The 20,348-nt window shown below is 38.2% G+C and overlaps 1 protein-coding gene and 1 pseudogene across 2 annotated transcripts in view; both read left to right on the top strand.

Moving 5' to 3' along the window:
* The first annotated feature begins 319 nt into the window (after positions 1–319).
* Positions 320–20,348, top strand: part of JAK2 (Janus kinase 2) — a 101,574-nt gene continuing 81,545 nt past the window's right edge. Inside the window, exons 1-3 of one of the 2 annotated variants that reach the window (XM_025360071.1) lie at positions 320–438; positions 9,179–9,296; positions 18,341–18,486. In XM_025360071.1, the coding sequence (XP_025215856.1) occupies positions 338–438; positions 9,179–9,296; positions 18,341–18,486 (365 nt within the window). In that variant the 5' untranslated portion in view covers positions 320–337. Of the gene's footprint in view, positions 439–6,563; positions 6,952–9,178; positions 9,297–18,340; positions 18,487–20,348 lie in introns of those variants that run through there. The other variant, XM_025360072.1, reaches the window with a different exon arrangement.
* Positions 5,977–7,098, top strand: LOC112608528 (annotated as a pseudogene).

Here is a 20,348-nt window from a genome sequence, read left to right as displayed (position 1 = left end):
GCTGTTGGAAAAATGGTGCTGACAGACCTACCAGATTCACAGTTGCTGTAAATCCTTATTTTGTAAAGAAAAAAACCCCGTAATATCTGCAAAGTACAATAATACAGAGTGCACTAAAACGAAGTATGTTTGTATAAAAAAAGATTGTGATTAATAATTCAGTTGTAGGTAGTGGAATATCAAAAGATTTCGACTGCTACTACATTTCATTCTGATTTTAAGAGTTGTTACTTTAGCCTCATTACAAATTATAGGTGCTATGTAAATGTTCTGTTGTGTGTCTTTAATAATTCCTTTCTCTGCTTCTTTTCTAGGTATCACACCTGTGTATCATAATATGTTTGCTTTAATGAGTGAAACAGAAAGGATCTGGTATCCACCCAACCATGTCTTCCATATAGATGAGTCAACCAGGCATAATGTACTCTACAGAATAAGGTACTTTCTTCAGTAAAGTAACTTACTTAGTGCTGAAAGGCAAAATGGGAGAAATTATCAAATATTTTTAAATTGCAAGGTAGTTAATACCAGAGACCTGAACCAATTAGTTAGCACTCATTTTAAGATTTCATTTAAGATTCTGTTTCTCCATCAGAGAAACTGTTCATACATGTTGTTTAAGTAGAATAGTCTGAGAATAAAGCTGTTTTGGTGGGATGCCACTTAACTCCTTATGATTATAATTAAATAAGTAAAAAAAAATTAGAATGGGCTTTATTAACAAAATCCTAAATGTTTGGGATATTGCTGGTTTGTGCAATGTTTTGTGCAATAAAATGCAATTTCACATCTTATCTTTATAAAGAACTTTTAAAAAAGTTGTTGTGAAGAAAAGAGACTTTTCCCAGTGTGTATTTGCAGCTTCAAATTGTAAGTTAATTTATATAATTTATGGTAATGTGTAATGCCTATTTAGAGAAATCTAGTAGTATTTTTTTACTCGAAAGGATGAAACAAAGATATGTTTGATTTGTGTCTCATAAATACCTGTGATTTTTCTAAGCATTTACATATATATATATATATATATATATATACACACACACATAAAATTCATCATAACTTAAGGAGGTATTAAGATTTCCACATTAAAGATAAAGAATTTAGAGCATTGAGAAACAATATTACTCAAATTTATTCATGGTCACACAGCTAGGAATTGGGAGTCAGGTTCAAATCCAAGCCTAGTTTGCTTCATAAGCTTGCCTCTTAACCACCTTATGTGTACTTCATTAAAGAGATAATGTAGGCCGGGCGCGGTGGCTCAAGCCTGTAATCCCAGCACTTTGGGAGGCCGAGACGGGCGGATCACGAGGTCAGGAGATCGAGACCATCCTGGCTAACATGGTGAAACCCCGTCTCTACTAAAAAATACAAAAAACTAGCTGGGCGCGGTGGCGGGCGCCTGTAGTCCCAGCTACTCGGGAGGCTGAGGCAGGAGAATGGCGTGAACCTGGGAGGCGGAGCTTGCAGTGAGCAGAGATCCGGCCACTGCACTCCAGCCTGGGCGGCAGAGCGAGACTCCGTCTCAAAAAAAAAAAAAAAAAAAAAAAAAAAAAAAGAGATAATGTATATATAATATTTATTATTGTGCCTATCACTTTGTGCTCTCTCAGTAAATTTTAGTATTGTTTTGCTTCATTCCCTTCCTCTATTCTATATACAGATATGCAATTGGATGTGTTTGCATTTACTGATATCTAATGTATAATTTGCACTGAGTTCAAAAAATTATTTTTGAAATAATTATTGAAAAGACAGTTGGTGAAAAAATCAATAAATGTTCAAATAAATAATAGATGTACAAAAATCAATAGCATTATTATATGCAAGCAACCACTTATATAATAGATAAAGAAGATCCTATTCAATATAGTTACAAAAACCCTTAACTAACCAGGAATGGTTTTAATAAGAGAAAACACAAGACGGTATAGGAAAATTAGAAACTTATTTGAAGAATATGAAGAATTAGGACATAATACTGGAATGGGCAGATGGAATATTACAAAGATCAATTTCTCTTACACTATGTGCTTAGCTCTAAGCCAATTAAAATCCTAAAAAAGGCATTTTAGGGAATTGGACACATTACTATTTTAATTTAGAATTATTAAATAAGATAGCCATGAGAAAGAAGACTTATCTGGGAATTGTAAAATATTTTGTCCCAGGAGATATTTTCACATTATATGAAACTACAAAATGGTATCTATTATTTTATTTTTTTTATTTTTTATTTTTTTGAGACGGAGTCTTGCTCTGCCGCCCAGGCTGGAGTGCAATGGCCGGATCTCAGCTCACTGCAAGCTCCGCCTCCCGGGTTCACACCATTCTCCTGCCTCAGCCTCCCGAGTAGTTGGGACTACAGGCGCCCGCCACCGCGCCTGGCTAGTTTTTTGTATTTTTTAGTAGAGACGGGGTTTCACCGTGTTAGCCAGGATGGTCTCGATCTCCTGACCTCGTGATCCGCCCGTCTCGGCCTCCCAAAGTGCTGGGATTACAGGCTTGAGCCACCGCGCCCGGTCTGGTATCTATTATTAAAGCCACATAATTAAATTCAGAATCATAACCTAAATAATGAGAATGTTGGGGCCAGTATATCTTGAAAGTACTCCTTCATACATATAGAAACATAATATATGAAGAAATCTTTTCACGTTAATGTGGAAGGGAGAGATTAGTCAATAAATGGGGATGGGATAGTTGATTAGGTGTTTCAATAAAATTTTAGCTTCTTTCTTTATAATGTATATCAGATAAATTATAGATTGATTAAAGATCAGATTGATATGTAAATAGAAATGTAAAGAAAATCAAACTATAAAAGTCTGAATTGGAACTGAATTCAGGTCCTTGGGAAAATACCATTTATGCTGCAAAACAATAGAAGAAATCTTATGGGAATGGTTGCAATTGTCGACTATAAAAATTTTCAGATGTCCGAAGATTTCCTCTTAAAATGAAAAGGCAAACTGTAAAGATTGTTTCAACAAATCAGATAAAAGGTTAGTATTCTTATAAGTATAAAATTAAAAACACAGTATCCATTAAACAATTACTTAATGTACATGAAGAAATAGTGTCACTAGTTATGAGAATAATGCACATAGTTACAACTATTTGTTGGTCTCATAACTAGTGATGCTGAGAATTTTTTGAAAACGCCATTAATGATTTGTTCTTCTTTTGTTAAATATTTCTTCATGTACGTTAAGTAATTGTTTAATGGATAGTGGTTTTAATGCCAGCAAATTAGAGGATCAAGATGAAATGGACAAATTCCTAGAAAGACACAAGTTATGGGAACTGCTAAAAGAAAGAACAGAAAGTTTGAATAGGTCTATGACAAGTAAAGATATCAAATTAGTAATTTTTATAAAAGCCCAGGCCCAAGTGGCTTCACTTGTGAATTCTGTCACACATTAAAAGAATTATTACCAGTTATTCACAAAAAATAGCAAAGGAAGGAGGATTTCCCAACTATTTTTGTGAGTTCAGTATTACCCTGATAACAAATTCAGACGAAGATGTCTAGAAGAAAAAACTACAGACCAATGTTGTAGGTAGAAAATCAACAAAATACTCGCAAATTGAATCCAGCAATACAGCTTGAATATGTCTTATCTGAAATGCTTGCGACCAGAAATGTTTTGGATTTTGGATTTTTTTTCAGATTTTCAGAATATTTGCAGAGTATACACTGGTTGAACATACCTAATTTAAAAATCTAAAGTCTGAAATGCTCTAATGAATATTTCTTTTGCACATCAGGTTAGTGCTCTAAAGGTTTTGGATTTTGGAGCATTTCAGGTTTCAGATTTTCAGATTAGGAATGCTCAGTGTGTTTACAAAAATATTAAATACCATGACCAGGTGGGATTTATCCCAGGAAATACAAGGTTAGTGCAACTTCCAAAAATCAATCAGTGTAATATACCATATTAATAGAATAAATGACCAGAACCACATGATCATCCCAATAGACACAGAAAAAGTATTTGATAAAATCCAGCATCCCATCATTATAAAAAATCTCAACACAATAGGAATGGCAAGGACCTTCCTCAATTTGTTCAAGGGCATCTATAAAAAAATCCAAAAGTAATGGCGTACTTAATGGTGAAAGACTGAATGCCTTCTCTCTATGATCAGGAATGAGATGAGGATAGCTACTCTTACCACTTTGATTTAACACTATACTGTAGATTCAGGGTAGGGAAATAAGGCAAGAAAAAGAAATAAAAGGCATTTATATTGGAAAATAAGAAGTAAAACTATAGTCATCCCGCTGTATCCATGGGTTTCACATCCATGGATTAAACCAACTGCAGATTGAAAATATATGGAAAAAAAGTTATGCTTGTACTGAACATGTACAGACTTTTTCTTGTCATTATTCCTTAAAGAATACAGTATAACAATTATTTATATAACATTTACATTGTATTAGATATTATAAGTAGTCTAGAGATTTTAAAGTATACTGAAGTATGTGCACAGGTTGTATGCAAATAGTATATCAGGAACATGAGTATTTGCAGATTTTGGTATGTGTGGGAAGTTCTGGAACTAGTACTGCATAGATACCAAAGGATGATTGTGTAGTCACAGATTACATGACCTTGCATATTAAAAATCCCAAGGAATTAACAAAAAACTATTAGAACTAATAAATGAGCTCAGGTCAGTTGCAGAATAGAAGATCAATATATAAAAATCAGTTGTATTTCTATACACAGACGAACAATGCAAAAATGAAATTTAAAAAATTTCATTAACAATAGCATAACAAATTTTTAGGAATAAACTTAACAAAAAGTGTAAAATGTATACACTGAGAAATATAAAACATTATTGAACGAAATTAAGGAAACACCTAAATAAATGGAAAGATATCTTATAGAGGACTTCATATTTTTAATATGGCAATACTCCTTAATTGATCTGTATGTTCAGTGCAATTCCTACTGAAATCCTAGCTCTCTTTATTGCAGAAATTGACAAGTTAATCATAAATTTATATAAAAGCAAAGGGACTTAGCATAGCTAAAACAGTCTTGAAAAAGAACAAAGTTTGAAGACTTTACTTCCTAATTTCAAAATTTATTACAAAACTACAGTAATCAAGACAATGTAGTACTAACTTAAGGATGAATATACAGATTAATGGAAAGGAATTGACAGTCTCAATATAATTTCTCACATTGATGGTAACTGATTTTTGATCAGGGTGCCAAGACAATTCATGGGCAAAGAATAGTCTTTTTAAATAATAGTGCTGGGACAACTGGATATCCACATGTAAAATAATGAAGTAAGACAGCTACTTCACACTATATACAAAAAAAAAAAAAAAAGCTTAAAGTGGATCATAGGCCTATATATAAGAGCTAAACTTATTAAAACTCCAAGAAGAAACACAAGTCTTTGTGTACTTAGATTAGGCAGTGGTTTCTTAGATGTGACACCAAAAGCTCAAGTGACAAGAAAAATAGTTAAGTTAGACTTTATCAAAGTTAAAAACATTTGTGCGTCAAAGAACACTATCAAAAATGTGAAAAGACAACCCACAAAATGGAAGAAAATGTTTGGGAATCATACATTCTGATAACTGTCTTATCTCCAGAATATAAAAGAATTCTTACAGCTCAACAATACAACTTAATCTAAAAAGTAGGCAAGGGACTTGAATAGACATTTTTCCAAATAAGACATACAAATGGCCAATAAGCATGTAAAAATGCCCAACAGGCGGGCCCCAGAGCGGGCTCAGGGGAGTGTGGCATGCCAGGCGCCTCCCGCCCGGAACATACGGAGGCTGGCCCAGGCGGCACAGGAGCTGGAGCAGGGCCCGAGTGGGCGTCCGAGCCCGAGCGGAAGTGGGAGAAGGGCTGGAGCGGGGGTCCGCGCCGCGCTGCTGAAGCCTGGCCGGCTGCCCAGACACTGCCTGCGGCCTGGCCATGGCAGAGCCAAGGAAAGGATCTCTATACAAACAAATACGTGGCTGTCAAATTGGAGCTGATGAAGTCCCGGGCCCCACAGCTGCACCTGGGGTACTGGTTCTACAAGCGGCTCAGCGCCACTGAGGGCGCCCCTCAGGTCTACTACCTACTACTTCGGCCTGTGCTGGAAGTACAACGCTATGGTGCTGGAGCTGCTGGGGCCCAGCCTGAAGGACCTGTTCAACCTTCACGCTGAAGACGGTGCTCCCGATCGCCATCCAGCTGATCGCACGCATGGAGTATGTGCACACCAAGAGCCTCGTTTACCAGGACGTGAAGTCCGAGAACTTCGTGGTGTGGCGCCCGGGGACCAAGCGGCAGCTCGCCATCCACATTATCAACTTCGGGCTGGCCAAGGGGTACACTGGCCTTGAGACCAAGAAGCACATCCCGTACCGTGAGCACAAGAGCTTGACAGGCAGGGCGCGCTACATGAACATCAACATGCAGCTGGGCAAGGAGCAGAGCCACTGCAGTGACCTGGAGGTGCTGGGCCACATGTTCATGTACTTCCTGTGCTGCAGCCTCCCCTGGCAGGGGCTCAAGGCCGACACGATCATGAGCGGTACAGAATATCGGGAACACCAAGCGCACCACGCCCATCGAAGTGCTCTGCTAGAACTTTCCAGAGGAGGTGGCCACATACCTGCACTACGTGCAGCGCCTGGACTTCGAGAAACCCGACTGTGACTACCTGTGGACCTCTCCACCGACCTCTTTGACCGAAGCGGCTTCATGTGCGACTTTGAGTACCACTGGCCCAGGAAGCCCTTGGCGACCCCCATCGGCACTGTCCACACCAACCAACCCTCCCAGCCTCAGCTCTGGGACAAAGATCAGCCACACAGCAAAAACCAGGTGCTGACCTCCACCAATGGGGAGCTGAATGTGGACGACCCCATGGCCGGCCAGTCCCGCGCCTATCACGGCGCCTGCAGAGATGGAGGTGGGCGATGAAACCAAATGCTGCTGTTTCTTCCCCTTGAATCTTCTCCGTGCAGCCCCTTGGGGCGTGAGCTTGTGTGAGGCCCTTGGGGCCCACCCACAGCAGCCCAGGGCCAGACTCTGGCTGGAAGCCGGGACGCAGACTTAAGGGCCTGCGCCTGTCTCGGCCGGTGGCCCCATCCCGTAGACGAGGGGTCACTTCCTTCACATAAAACTGGCCAAAATTTCTATACCTGTGTCTAGTCCGCCCCTCCAAGAGCATTAACTATTTAAAACAAGGAAAAAAGTTGGGGGGGAAGACCCCTTCTACCCCCAACCCTGCCCCTCCATTTCTTTGCTGAAGTGAGTAGTGCTATCCTGGAGGCCTTCAGGGCTGAGGCCTGGCTCTGGCCCCGGCCCCGGCCCCAGCCCCAGCCCCGCCATCCGCCCCCGTTAGCTTCATAAAGTCTAGCTTCTCTCCCTCGATCCAAAGGCCGTTTTCTGGAGGGGAGGGCAGGCCTGGCCTGGAGTGGTGCTGTGGGGCCATCTTGCCCAGGCCCACCTGGGAGGTACACAGGCATTGCTGCCAGGGGTGAGGCTGTGCCCCAGGCTTCCCCAAAACTAAAGGGGAAGGGAGGGGTGGGGCCGCGGCTGAAGCCAGCTCCGCACCCAAAATGCTGCACCAAAGCTCAGGCGCCGCAGTCACGGCCACTGCAGCCTTTCCCAGCCTCGTCCCGGCGAGGGGCAGGTGGGCCCTGCTAGGAGGGTGCTTCTCGAGGCACCTGTTCCCGGAGGCTGTGCTCCGACCCTCAGAACCTGAGGCGGGTGGGCCGGCCGGCGTCGCCCTGCTCGGCCCCTGGGCTCTGCTGCATGGGGGCGCGCGGGAAGGGGGCTTTCTGTCTCTGTGCTCTGCCACCCGGCAAGCAGCCGCAGACAAAATGCCTTAAAGCCCCCGGCTCAGCCCCGTAGGTGTATGTGCAGGGGCCTGGGGGCGGCTCTGGACTGGCTGGCGGTCCCCCAGCGGGTCAGCTTGAGGCCGTGCCCAGGGCGGTGGCCGTGAATCTGGTTTTTGCTTTACCAAGTGTACAGAAATGGCATTTACGTTTCTCTGATGCTCTTTTGAAGCCATACAACTTAGGGGCTTTTTTAAAAAAAAAAGAAAAGAAAAATGAACCCCCCCCCCCCAAAAAAGATGCCCAACATCATTGGTCATTAGAGAAAAGCCAATCAAAACCACAATGGGATGATCATAGATCTACAAGGATGGCAAAAATCAGAAAGACAAAAATAACAAGTGTTAGAGGATTTGGACTAGTTTGGAAGCCATATATTGCTGTTGGGAATGTAAAGTGGTGCTGCTACTTTGGAAAACAGTTTGGCCATTCCTCAAAAGGATAAACACAGAGTTACCATATGACCCAGCAATTCTACTTCTAGATATATATGCAATAGAAATGAAAACATATATCCACAAAAACTTGTACATGACTCTTCATACCAGCATTATTCACAATAGCAAAATAATAGAAACAGTCCCAAATGTCTGTCCGGCGATGAATGGATACGGAAAAAGTGGTATATTCATACAATGAAATATTAATTTGGCAATAAAAGGGAATCAAGTAATGATACATGCTCTAATGTGGATGAACCCTGAAAACATTATGCTGAGTGAAAGAAGGTAGACAGGCCACATGTTCTAAAATTAGAGTGTGGTGATATTTGTATAATGCTATGAATAAACTAAAAACATTGAATTTTACACTTTAAGTGGGTGGACTTTATGGCATGTGAATTATATCTCAATAAAGGTGTTACTAAAAGACTCAATATAGAGTATTCTTTGTTTCTTTGAAGGACAAGTTTTTAACTTCTATTTCTCCAAAGAAGCAATTATTTGTTTTTATGCCAAATTAGCATTTTCAGATTCTCTACTGGTGTTACTGGATTAAATTATGTTTTTACTTTTTGTTAAGGTTTTATTTCTACATTTTTTGTTTCTTATTGCTTCTACATTTTGTGCACTGAAGGAGGTTGTATACTGATTTTACACTTACATTTCTTGTACTTTCTGCCTATATTAGTGTTATCCACATATCCTTTTGTCTCGAATTTATATTTAATACTGTTAGCTGTGTTTTCTAAGTATGGGATAATACCTTTCAGTATGCTGTAGGTGACTATATATAGATAGTATGTTTGTATATGAACTGTTTGGAAGCTGACCAAATGTTTTTATTATCTTGTAGATTTTACTTTCCTCGTTGGTATTGCAGCGGCAGCAACAGAGCCTATCGGCATGGAATATCTCGAGGTGCTGAAGCTCCTCTTCTTGATGACTTTGTCATGTCTTACCTCTTTGCTCAGGTATGATTATACTGTCTTACTTGTACATGTATTAAATGATAAATATTTTGCTGTTTAGTAAGTCACTTAATCAGGAAAAACTTCACATATGGGAAAATTGCAGTTCTGTCTTGCACAGCAGGTGCAGAGAAGTAACAAAATTGAGTCTTTTTATCACTAGTTTTTAATCCCATGGTTTATGGATAATAGAATCTATTTTATAAAGTTTTTTTTGGATTGATCCTTTTGAATTTCTTTTTTTTTTTTTAGGACTTTAGATCATTTTAAGGATTTCACAAGGTATAGACTGAGGTTTATTTACAGAATGATTCATATAGGCATATGTGGCTAAAATATTAGTAACATTTCTTTAGGGTTTTAAAAAAAATTTTGGATAATTTCAGGCTTACACAATGGACAATGAACTGTAGAGGATGTGGGCTACATAAAAAATAAGCTATGATAGTTTGTGTAGCTGTTTATAGGAAGGTGACTGGATGTTGATACTTAGTCTAAGAGCTATATTCAAGTTATTTGTTCACTAATACAGTTATGTCAAATTTTGGTATTGTGTTGGTATTTCATAATGCTTTCTTCTCTAGTACCTTGATTTAAACAGTAATTGAAATATTTTGTCATTAAATAACTTGTTTTTATGTGCTGCTAGACTAGTATGAATAGAAACTAAAGGAAGAAAATATATTAGCGCTCTTGGGTAGAAATACGCACTTGGTATCCCCAAGGTATCAGGAGTTCTAAATCCGATTTGCTAATATTGTAGGACATAAGCCCACAAATCCTCATGGCTCACATTTCCGAGAAGAAGCCTAGTAAGGCTAGTTCAGTTTATGAACAACAAAAGGAAAAATATTTCTCTATTGGGGTATGAGACCAACAAACTTTATTTTTATTTTGTTAAGAAATACATAATAAAAATGACCATTTTAAGTGTGCAGTTCAGTTGTATTAAATACAAACACATTGTTGTACAACCATCACCACCATCCATCTCCAGAACATTTTTCATATTCCCAAATGGAAATTTCATACCCATTAAATAATAACTCTCTATTTCCCACTCCCAGTGGCCTTTCGCAGTCACTATTCTACTTTTGGCTATAAATCTGCCTTTTCTAGGTACCTCATACAAATGGAATTATATAGCATTTGTCCTTTTTTGACTGGCTTATTTCACTTAGCATAATGTCTGCTAGGTTCATCCATGTTGTAGCATGTGCCAGAATTTCTTTCCTTTTTAAGGCTGAACAATATTTCATTGCATATGTGTACTTATTCATCTGTCGACGGATACGTGGGTTGCTGCTGTGAACATGGGTAAACAAATATTTCCTTGAGTCCGTTTTCAGTTCTTTTGGATACATACCCAGAAGTGGAATTGCTGGATCATATGGTAAATTTATAATTTTTTTGAGGAACTGCTACATTGTCTTCTGTAGTGGCTGTACTATTTTTCAGTCCTACCAGCAGTGCACAAGTGTTCCAATTTCTTAACATCCTCAACAATGCTTTGCTTTGTTTGATAATAGCCATCCCTATCGGTATGAGGTGGTATCATTGTGATTTTGATGCATTACTGCTCTAACAACTAGTGATCATGAGCATCTTTTCATATGCTTGTTGGCCATCTGTTTGTCTTCTTTGCAGAGATGTCTCTTGTTGGCCATTTGTTTATCTTCTTTGCAGAGATGTCTATTCAAGTCCTTGGTCCATTTTTAAATCAGGTTGTTTGTTTGTTGTTGTTGTATTGTAGAAATGATTATTCTGGATCTTAACTCCTTATAAGATACATGATTTGTACATAGTTTTTCCCATTCTCTAGGTTGTCTTTTCATTCTGTTACTTGTCTTTTGGTGGACAAAAGTTTTAAATTTGGCTGTATTCTAATTTATCTATTCTTTTTTGTTTCTTATGTTTTTGGTGTCGTATCCAAGAAATCATTGCCAAATCCAATGTTATGAAGCTTTCTTTCTGTTTTCTTGCAAGAGTTTTATCGTTTTAGCTCTTACATTTAGGCCTTGGGTCCATTTTGAGTTAATTTTTGTCTATCGTGTAAGGTAAGGGTCCAACTTCTTTTGCTTGTGAATATCCAGTTTTCCTAGCACCATTTGTGGAAAGACTGTCTTTTCTCCATTGAATGGTCTTGACACCTTTGTTGAAAATCATTTGACCACCAACTTACTTTTTTATACAGCTCCTTTATCTTTATAGCCATTATAAAAAGAGAGGGGGATGGAGAGACGCTTCTGAGAATAGCCTTTTGAAAATAGGATATGATGAGGTTACAACTTTCTGTTGCTTTTACGGGTATATTATTCACCTGTCCTGCAGAGCTAGTTTATTTTGGGGGCAGGCTAGTTAAGTCCCATTTATAAGCCAAGTTTTCCCAAACTATTCATTCAGCTACTTTAGCCTAACATTAATACTGCAATGTAAATTTCTTAAGCTCAAATTTTGTCTGCTACTCAGATGAGGAGGTTTTCTTTCTTAATTTTTTTGTAGAGATGGAGGTCTTTGATGCCCAGGCTGGCGGGATCATAGCTCACTGCAGCCTTGAATTCCTGGGCTCAAGTGATTGTCTTGCTTTAGCCTCACAGCCTCCCGAGTAGCTAGGTACAGGTGTGTGCCACTATGCCTGGCTAATTTTTTTAGTTTTGTTTTTGTAGAGATGGGGTCTCGCTCTATTGTCCAGGCTGGTTTTAAACTCCTGGCTTCAAATGATCCTCCTACCTCAGCCTCCCAAAGTGCTGGGATTACAGGTGTGAGCCACCACACCTGGCCTGAAATTTTCAGTAGTTTTAATTAAATGAAAATTTTGATGGTACATACTATAATATTTAAGGAATAGTATTATGTTTTGGCATTTGAGACTCTTCCATTTGTAACTTTTCTCTAGTGAATAGTTGATTATGTTTTTAGTATTGCTATCACTAATTTTTCATATATTTATTGTCTTTTGGTCATGAGTTCCACAGAATATCCACATGAGCAGAATTTGTTATCTACCAGTTCTTTTCTTTCTTTTTTTTGAGACAGAGTATCGGGAGAACCTGCTCCCGATGGTTACATGGGTTCTTTTCTATTTCCTAGGTGTCTTGGCTGGTTTGAGAAATAAAGGGAACGAGTATAAGAGAGAGAAATTTAAAGCTTGGTGTCCGGGGGAGACATCACATGTCGGCAGGATCCGTGATATTCCCAGAGCCGTAAAACCAGCAAATTTTTATTAGCGATTTTCAAAAGGGGAGGGAGTGCACAAATAGGGTGTGGGTCACAGAGATCACATACTTTACAAGGTAATAAAATATCACAAAGAAAGTGGAGGCAGGGTGAGATCACAGGACCACAGGATGGGGCGAAATTAAAATTGCTAATGAAGTTTCGGGCACACATTTGTCATTGAGAACATCTTATCAGGAAACAGGGTTTGAGAGCAGACAACCTGTCTGACCAAAATTTATTAGGCGGGAATTTTCCTCGTCCTAATAAGCCTGGGAGCGCTACAGGAGACCGAGGCTTTTTTCATCCCTTCAGCTTGGACCATAAAAGACGGCACACCTTAAGGGGGCCGTCTACAAACCTACCCCCAGGGCACATTCTCTTTCTCAGGGATGTTCCTTGCAGAGAAAAAGAATTCAGTGATATTTCTCCTATTTGCTTTTGAAAGAGGAGAAATATGGCTCTGTTCCGTCCTGCTCACTTGCGGCCAGAAGTCTTATCTCTGGTGTTCCCTGAGCATTGCTGTTATCCTGTTCTTTTTTCAAGATGCCCAGATTTCATATTGTTCAAACACACATGCTCTACAAACAATTTGTGCCGTTGATGCAATCATCACAGGGTCCTGAGGTGACATATATCCTCCTCAGATTATGAAGATGACAGGATTAAGACATTAAAGTAAAGACAGGCATAGGAAATCACAAGGGTATTGACTGGGGAAGTGATAAGTGTCCATGAAATCTTCACAATTTATGTTCAGAGATTAGAGTAAAGACAGGCATAAGAAATTATAAAAGTATTAATTTGGGGAACTAATAAATGTCTATGAAATCTTCACAATTTATGTTCTTCTGCCGCGGCTTCAGCTGGTCCCTCCGTTTGGGGTCTCTGACTTCCCGCAACAAGAGAGTCTCCCACTGTTGCCCGGGCTGGAGGGCAATAGCGTGATCTCAGCTCACTGCAACCTCTGCCTCCTGGGTTCAAGTGATTCTCCTGACTCAGCCTCCCTAGTAGCTGGGATTACAGGTGCCTGCCACTACACCCAGCTAATTTTTTGTATTTTTAGTAGAGACAGGGTTTCACTATTTTGGCCAGGCTGGTCTCGAACTCCTGACCTTGTCATCTGCCCACCTTGGCTTCCCAAAGTGCTGGGATTACAGGCGTGAGCCACCATGTCCAGACTCTCTACTAGTTCTATATGGAACCAAGGCAAGCTATTAAAAAGAATCTACCAAGTCATTGATCATCTTCTACTTAAACAGTAGAACTTACTTGCCTGTTCTCAAAAGTGTAGTGAAATAAGTGTTTAAAACTGAGCAAAAATCTACTACCCTGAATTAATTTTGTATTAGCAACATTTAGGCCTTTGTTTTGGTTAATACTGATTATATGATGGTGTGCTTCTTAATAGTTTATTTTCTTATATGAAAATATCTTCTATATTTTATTAATAAAAAAGCAAATATACTTTTGAATATATGTTTCTTTTAATAAAATTAGTTTAAAAAGGTTCCAGTAAAGCTTTAAGTTCGTGAGACAAGTTATCAACATCAAAAGAAGGGAAATACAGATGTAGAATATACAAGGACCTATATTTCTCTTGTCCAGTTTAAAACCTTGATTCACATTGTTATTTTAGGTGATACGGCTCTTACCTTTTTTCTACAAAGAAAATTGGTATTATGTTTAGAATATTTGTACTTTTGCTTTCTTTTTCTTTCTCCCATTACATGTTCAGTCTGATTTATCTGTATTCCTAAATCCTTCAGGTCAAAATCTTAGAACCTCTGTGTTTCTCTTCTTCATTCTTTATACAATACATAGTTAATAAAGTATCAGCCTTTTTCAGAATCTTTTAGTATCTTATGTTTCCTGGATCAGATCCTTATTATTTCATATCTGAGCCATACACCAGCCTCTTAAAGAGCCTCTCTGCATACACTTTATTTTCTTCAAGCACTTCTATCATTGCTACTACTCTACCAATGGAAGAGACATGATGAAAATAGATCTCCATAGTTTCTAGGATTAGGTCATTCAAGGGCACCTGCAGTCTGACCCCAACTTACTTTTCTAGGTTTTAATCCACATTATTTCTTCACATAAACTTCAGTCCCTAATCAAATTAGTTTATGCATCTGAACATACCTTGTGCTTTTTTGTGTGTCTTGTTCCTTCTATTTATTTTTTTTTTAATTTATTTATTATTATTATACTTTAAGTTGTAGGGTACATGTGCATAACGTGCAGGTTTGTTACATATGTATACTTGTGCCATGTTGGTCTACTGCACCCATCAACTCGTCATTTACATCAGGTATAACTCCCAATGCAATCCCTCCCCCCTCCCCCCTCCCCATGATAGGCCCCGGTGTGTGATGTTCCCCTTCCTGAGTCCAAGTGATCTCATTGTTCAGTTCCCACCTATGAGTGAGAACATGCGGTGTTTGGTTTTCTGTTCTTGTGATAGTTTGCTAAGAATGATGGTTTCCAGCTGCATCCATGTCCCTACAAAGGACGCAAACTCATCCTTTTTTATGGCTGCATAGTATTCCATGGTGTATATGTGCCACATTTTCTTAATCCAATCTGTCACTGATGGACATTTGGGTTGATTCCAAGTCTTTGCTATTGTGAATAGTGCTGCAATAAACATACGTGTGCATGTGTCTTTATAGCAGCATAATTTATAATCCTTTGGGTATATCCCCAGTAATGGGATGGCTGGGTCATATGGTACATCTAGTTCTAGATCCTTGAGGAATCGCCATACTGTTTTCCATAATGGTTGAACTAGTTTACAATCCCACCAACAGTGTAAAAGTGTTCCTATTTCTCCACATCCTCTCCAGCACCTGTTGTTTCCTGACTTTTTAATGATCGCCATTCTAACTGGTGTGAGATGGTATCTCATTGTGGTTTTGATTTGCATTTCTCTGATGGCCAGTGATGATGAGCATTTTTTCATATGTCTGTTGGCTGTATGAATGTCTTCTTTTGAGAAATGTCTGTTCATATCCTTTGCCCACTTTTTGATGGGGTTGTTTGTTTTTTTCTTGTAAATTTGTTTGAGTTCTTTGTAGGTTCTGGATATTAGCCCTTTGTCAGATGAGTAGATTGCAAAAATTTTCTCCCATTCTGTAGGTTGCCTGTTCACTCTGATGGTAGTTTCTTTTGCTGTGCAGAAGCTCTTTAGTTTAATGAGATCCCATTTGTCAATTTTGGCTTTTGCTGCCGTTGCTTTTGGTGTTTTAGACATGAAGTCTTTGCCCATGCCTATGTCCTGAATGGTACTACCTAGGTTTTCCTCTAGGATTTTTATGGTATTAGGTCTAACATTTAAGTCTCTAATCCATCTTGAATTAATTTTCGTATAAGGAGTAAGGAAAGGATCCAGTTTCAGCTTTCTACTTATGGCTAGCCAATTTTCCCAGCACCATTTATTAAATAGGGAATCCTTTCCCCATTTCTTGTTTCTCTCAGGTTTGTCAAAGATCAGATGGCTGTAGATGTGTGGTATTATTTCTGAGGACTCTGTTCTGTTCCATTGGTCTATATCTCTGTTTTGGTACCAGTACCATGCTGTTTTGGTTACTGTAGCCTTGTAGTATAGTTTGAAGTCAGGTAGCGTGATGCCTCCAGCTTTGTTCTTTTGACTTAGGATTGTCTTGGAGATGCGGGCTCTTTTTTGGTTCCATATGAACTTTAAAGCAGTTTTTTCCAATTCTGTGAAGAAACTCATTGGTAGCTTGATGGGGATGGCATTGAATCTATAAATTACCTTGGGCAGTATGGCCATTTTCACGATATTGATTCTTCCTATCCATGAGCATGGTATGTTCTTCCATTTGTTTGTGTCCTCTTTTATTTCACTGAGCAGTGGTTTGTAGTTCTCCTTGAAGAGGTCCTTTACATCCCTTGGAAGTTGGATTCCTAGGTATTTTATTCTCTTTGAAGCAATTGTGAATGGAAGTTCATTCATGATTTGGCTCTCTGTTTGTCTGTTACTGGTGTATAAGAATGCTTGTGATTTTTGCACATTAATTTTGTATCCTGAGACTTTGCTGAAGTTGCTTATCAGCTTAAGGAGATTTTGGGCTGAGACAATGGGGTTTTCTAAATATACAATCATGTCATCTGCAAACAGGGACAATTTGACTTCTTCTTTTCCTAACTGAATACCCCTGATTTCTTTCTCTTGCCTAATTGCCCTAGCCAGAACTTCCAACACTATGTTGAATAGGAGTGGTGAGAGAGGGCATCCCTGTCTTGTGCCAGTTTTCAAAGGGAATTTTTCCAGTTTTTGCCCATTCAGTATGATATTGGCTGTGGGTTTGTCATAAATAGCTCTTATTATTTTGAGGTATGTTCCATCAATACCGAATTTATTGAGCGTTTTTAGCATGAAGGGCTGTTGAATTTTGTCAAAAGCCTTTTCTGCATCTATTGAGATAATCATGTGGTTCTTGTCTTTGGTTCTGTTTATATGCTGGATTATGTTTATTGATTTGCGAATGTTGAACCAGCCTTGCATCCGAGGGATGAAGCCCACTTGATCATGGTGGATAAGCTTTTTGATGTGTTGTTGAATCCGGTTTTCTTTACCCTGTTTTGTGTCCATCATACATTTCTTTATTTTTAAACACACTGTGAAGTTTCAAATCTTCCATGAAACCCTCCTTGATTACTCCAACTGAATATAATCTTAACCGTCTCCAAGTTCCTGAAGGAGCTTTTGTGTGGTGCTTCCTATATCATGTCTGGCATTATAATTATTTGCTTCCGTTTAGCTTCTAAGCTAAATTTTGGTCCCCTTGATGACTGAGACCACATCTTATACAGTCATGTGTCACTTACTTATGGGGATATATTCTGAGAAATAAGTCATTAGGCAGTTTTATTATTCTGTGATTATCATGTATTGTACTTATACAAACCTATATGGTATAGCCTAGTGTATGCCTAGTCTATATGGTATAGCCTATTATTGCTCTAGGCTACAAACCTATATAGCATGTTGCTATACTGAATATTGTAGGGAATTGTAACACAATGGTAAGTATTTGTGTAGTTAAACATATATAAACATAAAAAAGGTACAGTAAAAATGCAGAATTACAATCTTATGGAACCATCATTATATAAGTGGTCTGCCATTGACCAAAACATTGTTATGGGGCACATGGCTATTTCTTTGTATCCAACACCATTTGTAGTATGATGCTTCTAACATAATTGGAGTTCAGTATATATTTAATTCAGTAATATCTATTTTAATTTAGGTAATTTTTATGTAGAACATATAAATTGAAGATATATGCAATGAAATAGGCCAATGTTGTATGTACTTTGTAATTGGGAACCCAGTGTAAATCAGTTTTCATTTGCAAATGAACTTTTATTAAAATTGTATTGCAAAATGAATGAAAATTAAAGGAGGAATTTATTTATTATTTTAGAGACTGGGTCTTGGTCTGTCACCCAGACTGGGGTGCAGTGGTGTGATCATAGCTCAAGAGATCCTCCTACCTCAGCCCCCCGAGTAGCTGGGACTGCAGGTGTGTGCCACCATGCCTGACTAATTTTTAAATTTTTTGTAGAGACGAGATCTTGTTATGTTGCCCAGGCTGGTCTCAATCTCCTGGACTCAAGTGATCTTCATGCCTTGGCCTCCCAAAGTTCTGGGATTACAGGCATGAGCTGCTGAGCCTGGCCAATTTGTAGCTTGTAAATGCACATGTTCTGAAAATTATGATTAAAATACAATAATAGATTAAAACATGTTAATGAAACTTATGATGAGACATTTCCTTCTAAATTTCTGGTTTCAGTGGCGGCATGATTTTGTGCATGGATGGATAAAAGTACCTGTGACTCATGAAACACAGGAAGAATGTCTTGGGATGGCAGTGTTAGATATGATGAGAATAGCCAAAGAAAATGATCAAACCCCACTGGCCATCTATAATTCTATCAGGTAATTTTCTTTTGCAAATCCTTACACATAGTGTGAGTAGAGATTTTATATAATTCCTATATATTTTCTGTGTTTACCCATGCCTTTTGATTTTGTAATACTGGTTAAGTACCCCTTATCTAAAATGCTTGGAATCAGAAATGTTTCAGATTTTGGATATTTCCAGATTTTGGAATATTGGCATTAAACTTAACAGTTGAGCAACCCTAATCCAAAAATGCTCTAATGAGCATTTCCTTTGAACATCATGTTGACATTCAAAAAGTTCTGGGTTTTGGAACATTTCAGATTTCAGATATTTGCAAGAGGGATAGTCAACCTGTAATAAAAAATCATATGGGTAAGTTTTATATCTTGGGAGTAACACACACTTTGTAAGGTGAAATTATTGAAAGAGTTGTATTACAGGAAATATCATAGGTATTAAATATCTATTATTTGATTTCATTTATTCTGAGAAGGCTAGGTAAGTTCAGAGGAATGGAAGAAACATCTGGAGGCATACTTTTTGATAGTAGATCCTCTAGCTGGCTATATAAATGACCTGAATAAGTATTTCCCAAATGGTGGTGTATTATTTTATTTGCATTAGAATCACATGGGGGTGTCTGTTAAAATCAAAGATTTCTGGGTCCTAATCCAAGAGATTTGGATTCAGTAAATCCGAGTTGAAGCCCACAAATGTGAATTTTTACAGGTGCTCTAGGGTATTCTTATACAAGTGATCCAAACTCCGCATTCTTCAAATTATTCTTCTGCATATTGAACTTGACAATCATGGCTAATAACAGTTTTCTGAAACTCTACAGGCTATAAAACTACTTTTTAAAAAGGTGTATATAAGAATGGTTTGACTTTTAAGTTTGAAGGCTAAATATGTATTTTATATATTACATACTTTACCAGATTAAAAATTTGAGTATGTCATGAATGTGCTTAAAGCTTCCTTTTTTGAAATTGTTCTCCCAATAACTGGCTTTAGTCATTTCTTTGCCCTGTCATCAAAACAGTTACATACCCAATTTGCAGAGTATCAATTTCTGTATTTCTCTCTTTGGTTTTAAATATTCTTGTTTTACTTTCAGATGTCTATTTGGCCTTAACTCAACGGTGTAAGCCATAGGGTATAATTTTAGGAACTCAGGAATCTAAAAGATTCCAAAGCCCAAAGGAAAAAAAAAACACACATTCATTCATTCCATTTGGTAGCTATTTATTGAATACTTGCTGTATGCCAGGTTATAGTAGAACATAGTCGCAGGAAGAGTATCTTAGATGTCGTTACATAGAAACCAAAGGAATTGAGGGGAACACAGTTGAAGAACAGAAGCTTTGACCCATTGAAGATGAATGTTATAAATATGAAGCCATCTCTAGACTTATGCTATCGTGGAATATTTCTGCTTTGGAAACCATGATGTCATCCAAAGTCTCGGCACAATCTTTCTATGTAGATTGTAGTTTCTTCCAGGTCGAGAATCATGTCATCTATTACTCTTCTCCCTACATTATTTAGTCTAGTGTTCTAAACCTGATGACTATTTAGTAACTGTATTTATCTGATTCTTTTAACTCATGCTCTTAGCCATGCAAAATGCTGCATCATTCTTTTTTACTGCTTTACTTTAAAAATAGTGTAGATATTAAACACTTATATAAGATTCTGTGATATTTTAAGAGTTTATTGAGATAATTTACAAATCATAAATCTCACCCATTTAAAGTGTACAATTTAATATTTTGTATTATATTCACAGGGTTGTATAAAGATTTCCACAATCTAATTTTAGAACATTTTCATTCTTTCTGAAAGAAACCCCATGCCCATTAGCATTCAGTCCTCATCCCACTTTCCCCTAGCC

Source organism: Theropithecus gelada, chromosome 15, assembly GCF_003255815.1.
Source record: "Theropithecus gelada isolate Dixy chromosome 15, Tgel_1.0, whole genome shotgun sequence".
Taxonomy (NCBI): Eukaryota; Metazoa; Chordata; class Mammalia; order Primates; family Cercopithecidae; genus Theropithecus; species Theropithecus gelada.
The sequence above is the reverse complement of the archived record's forward strand: the minus strand, read 5'-3'. Positions and strand labels throughout refer to the sequence as shown.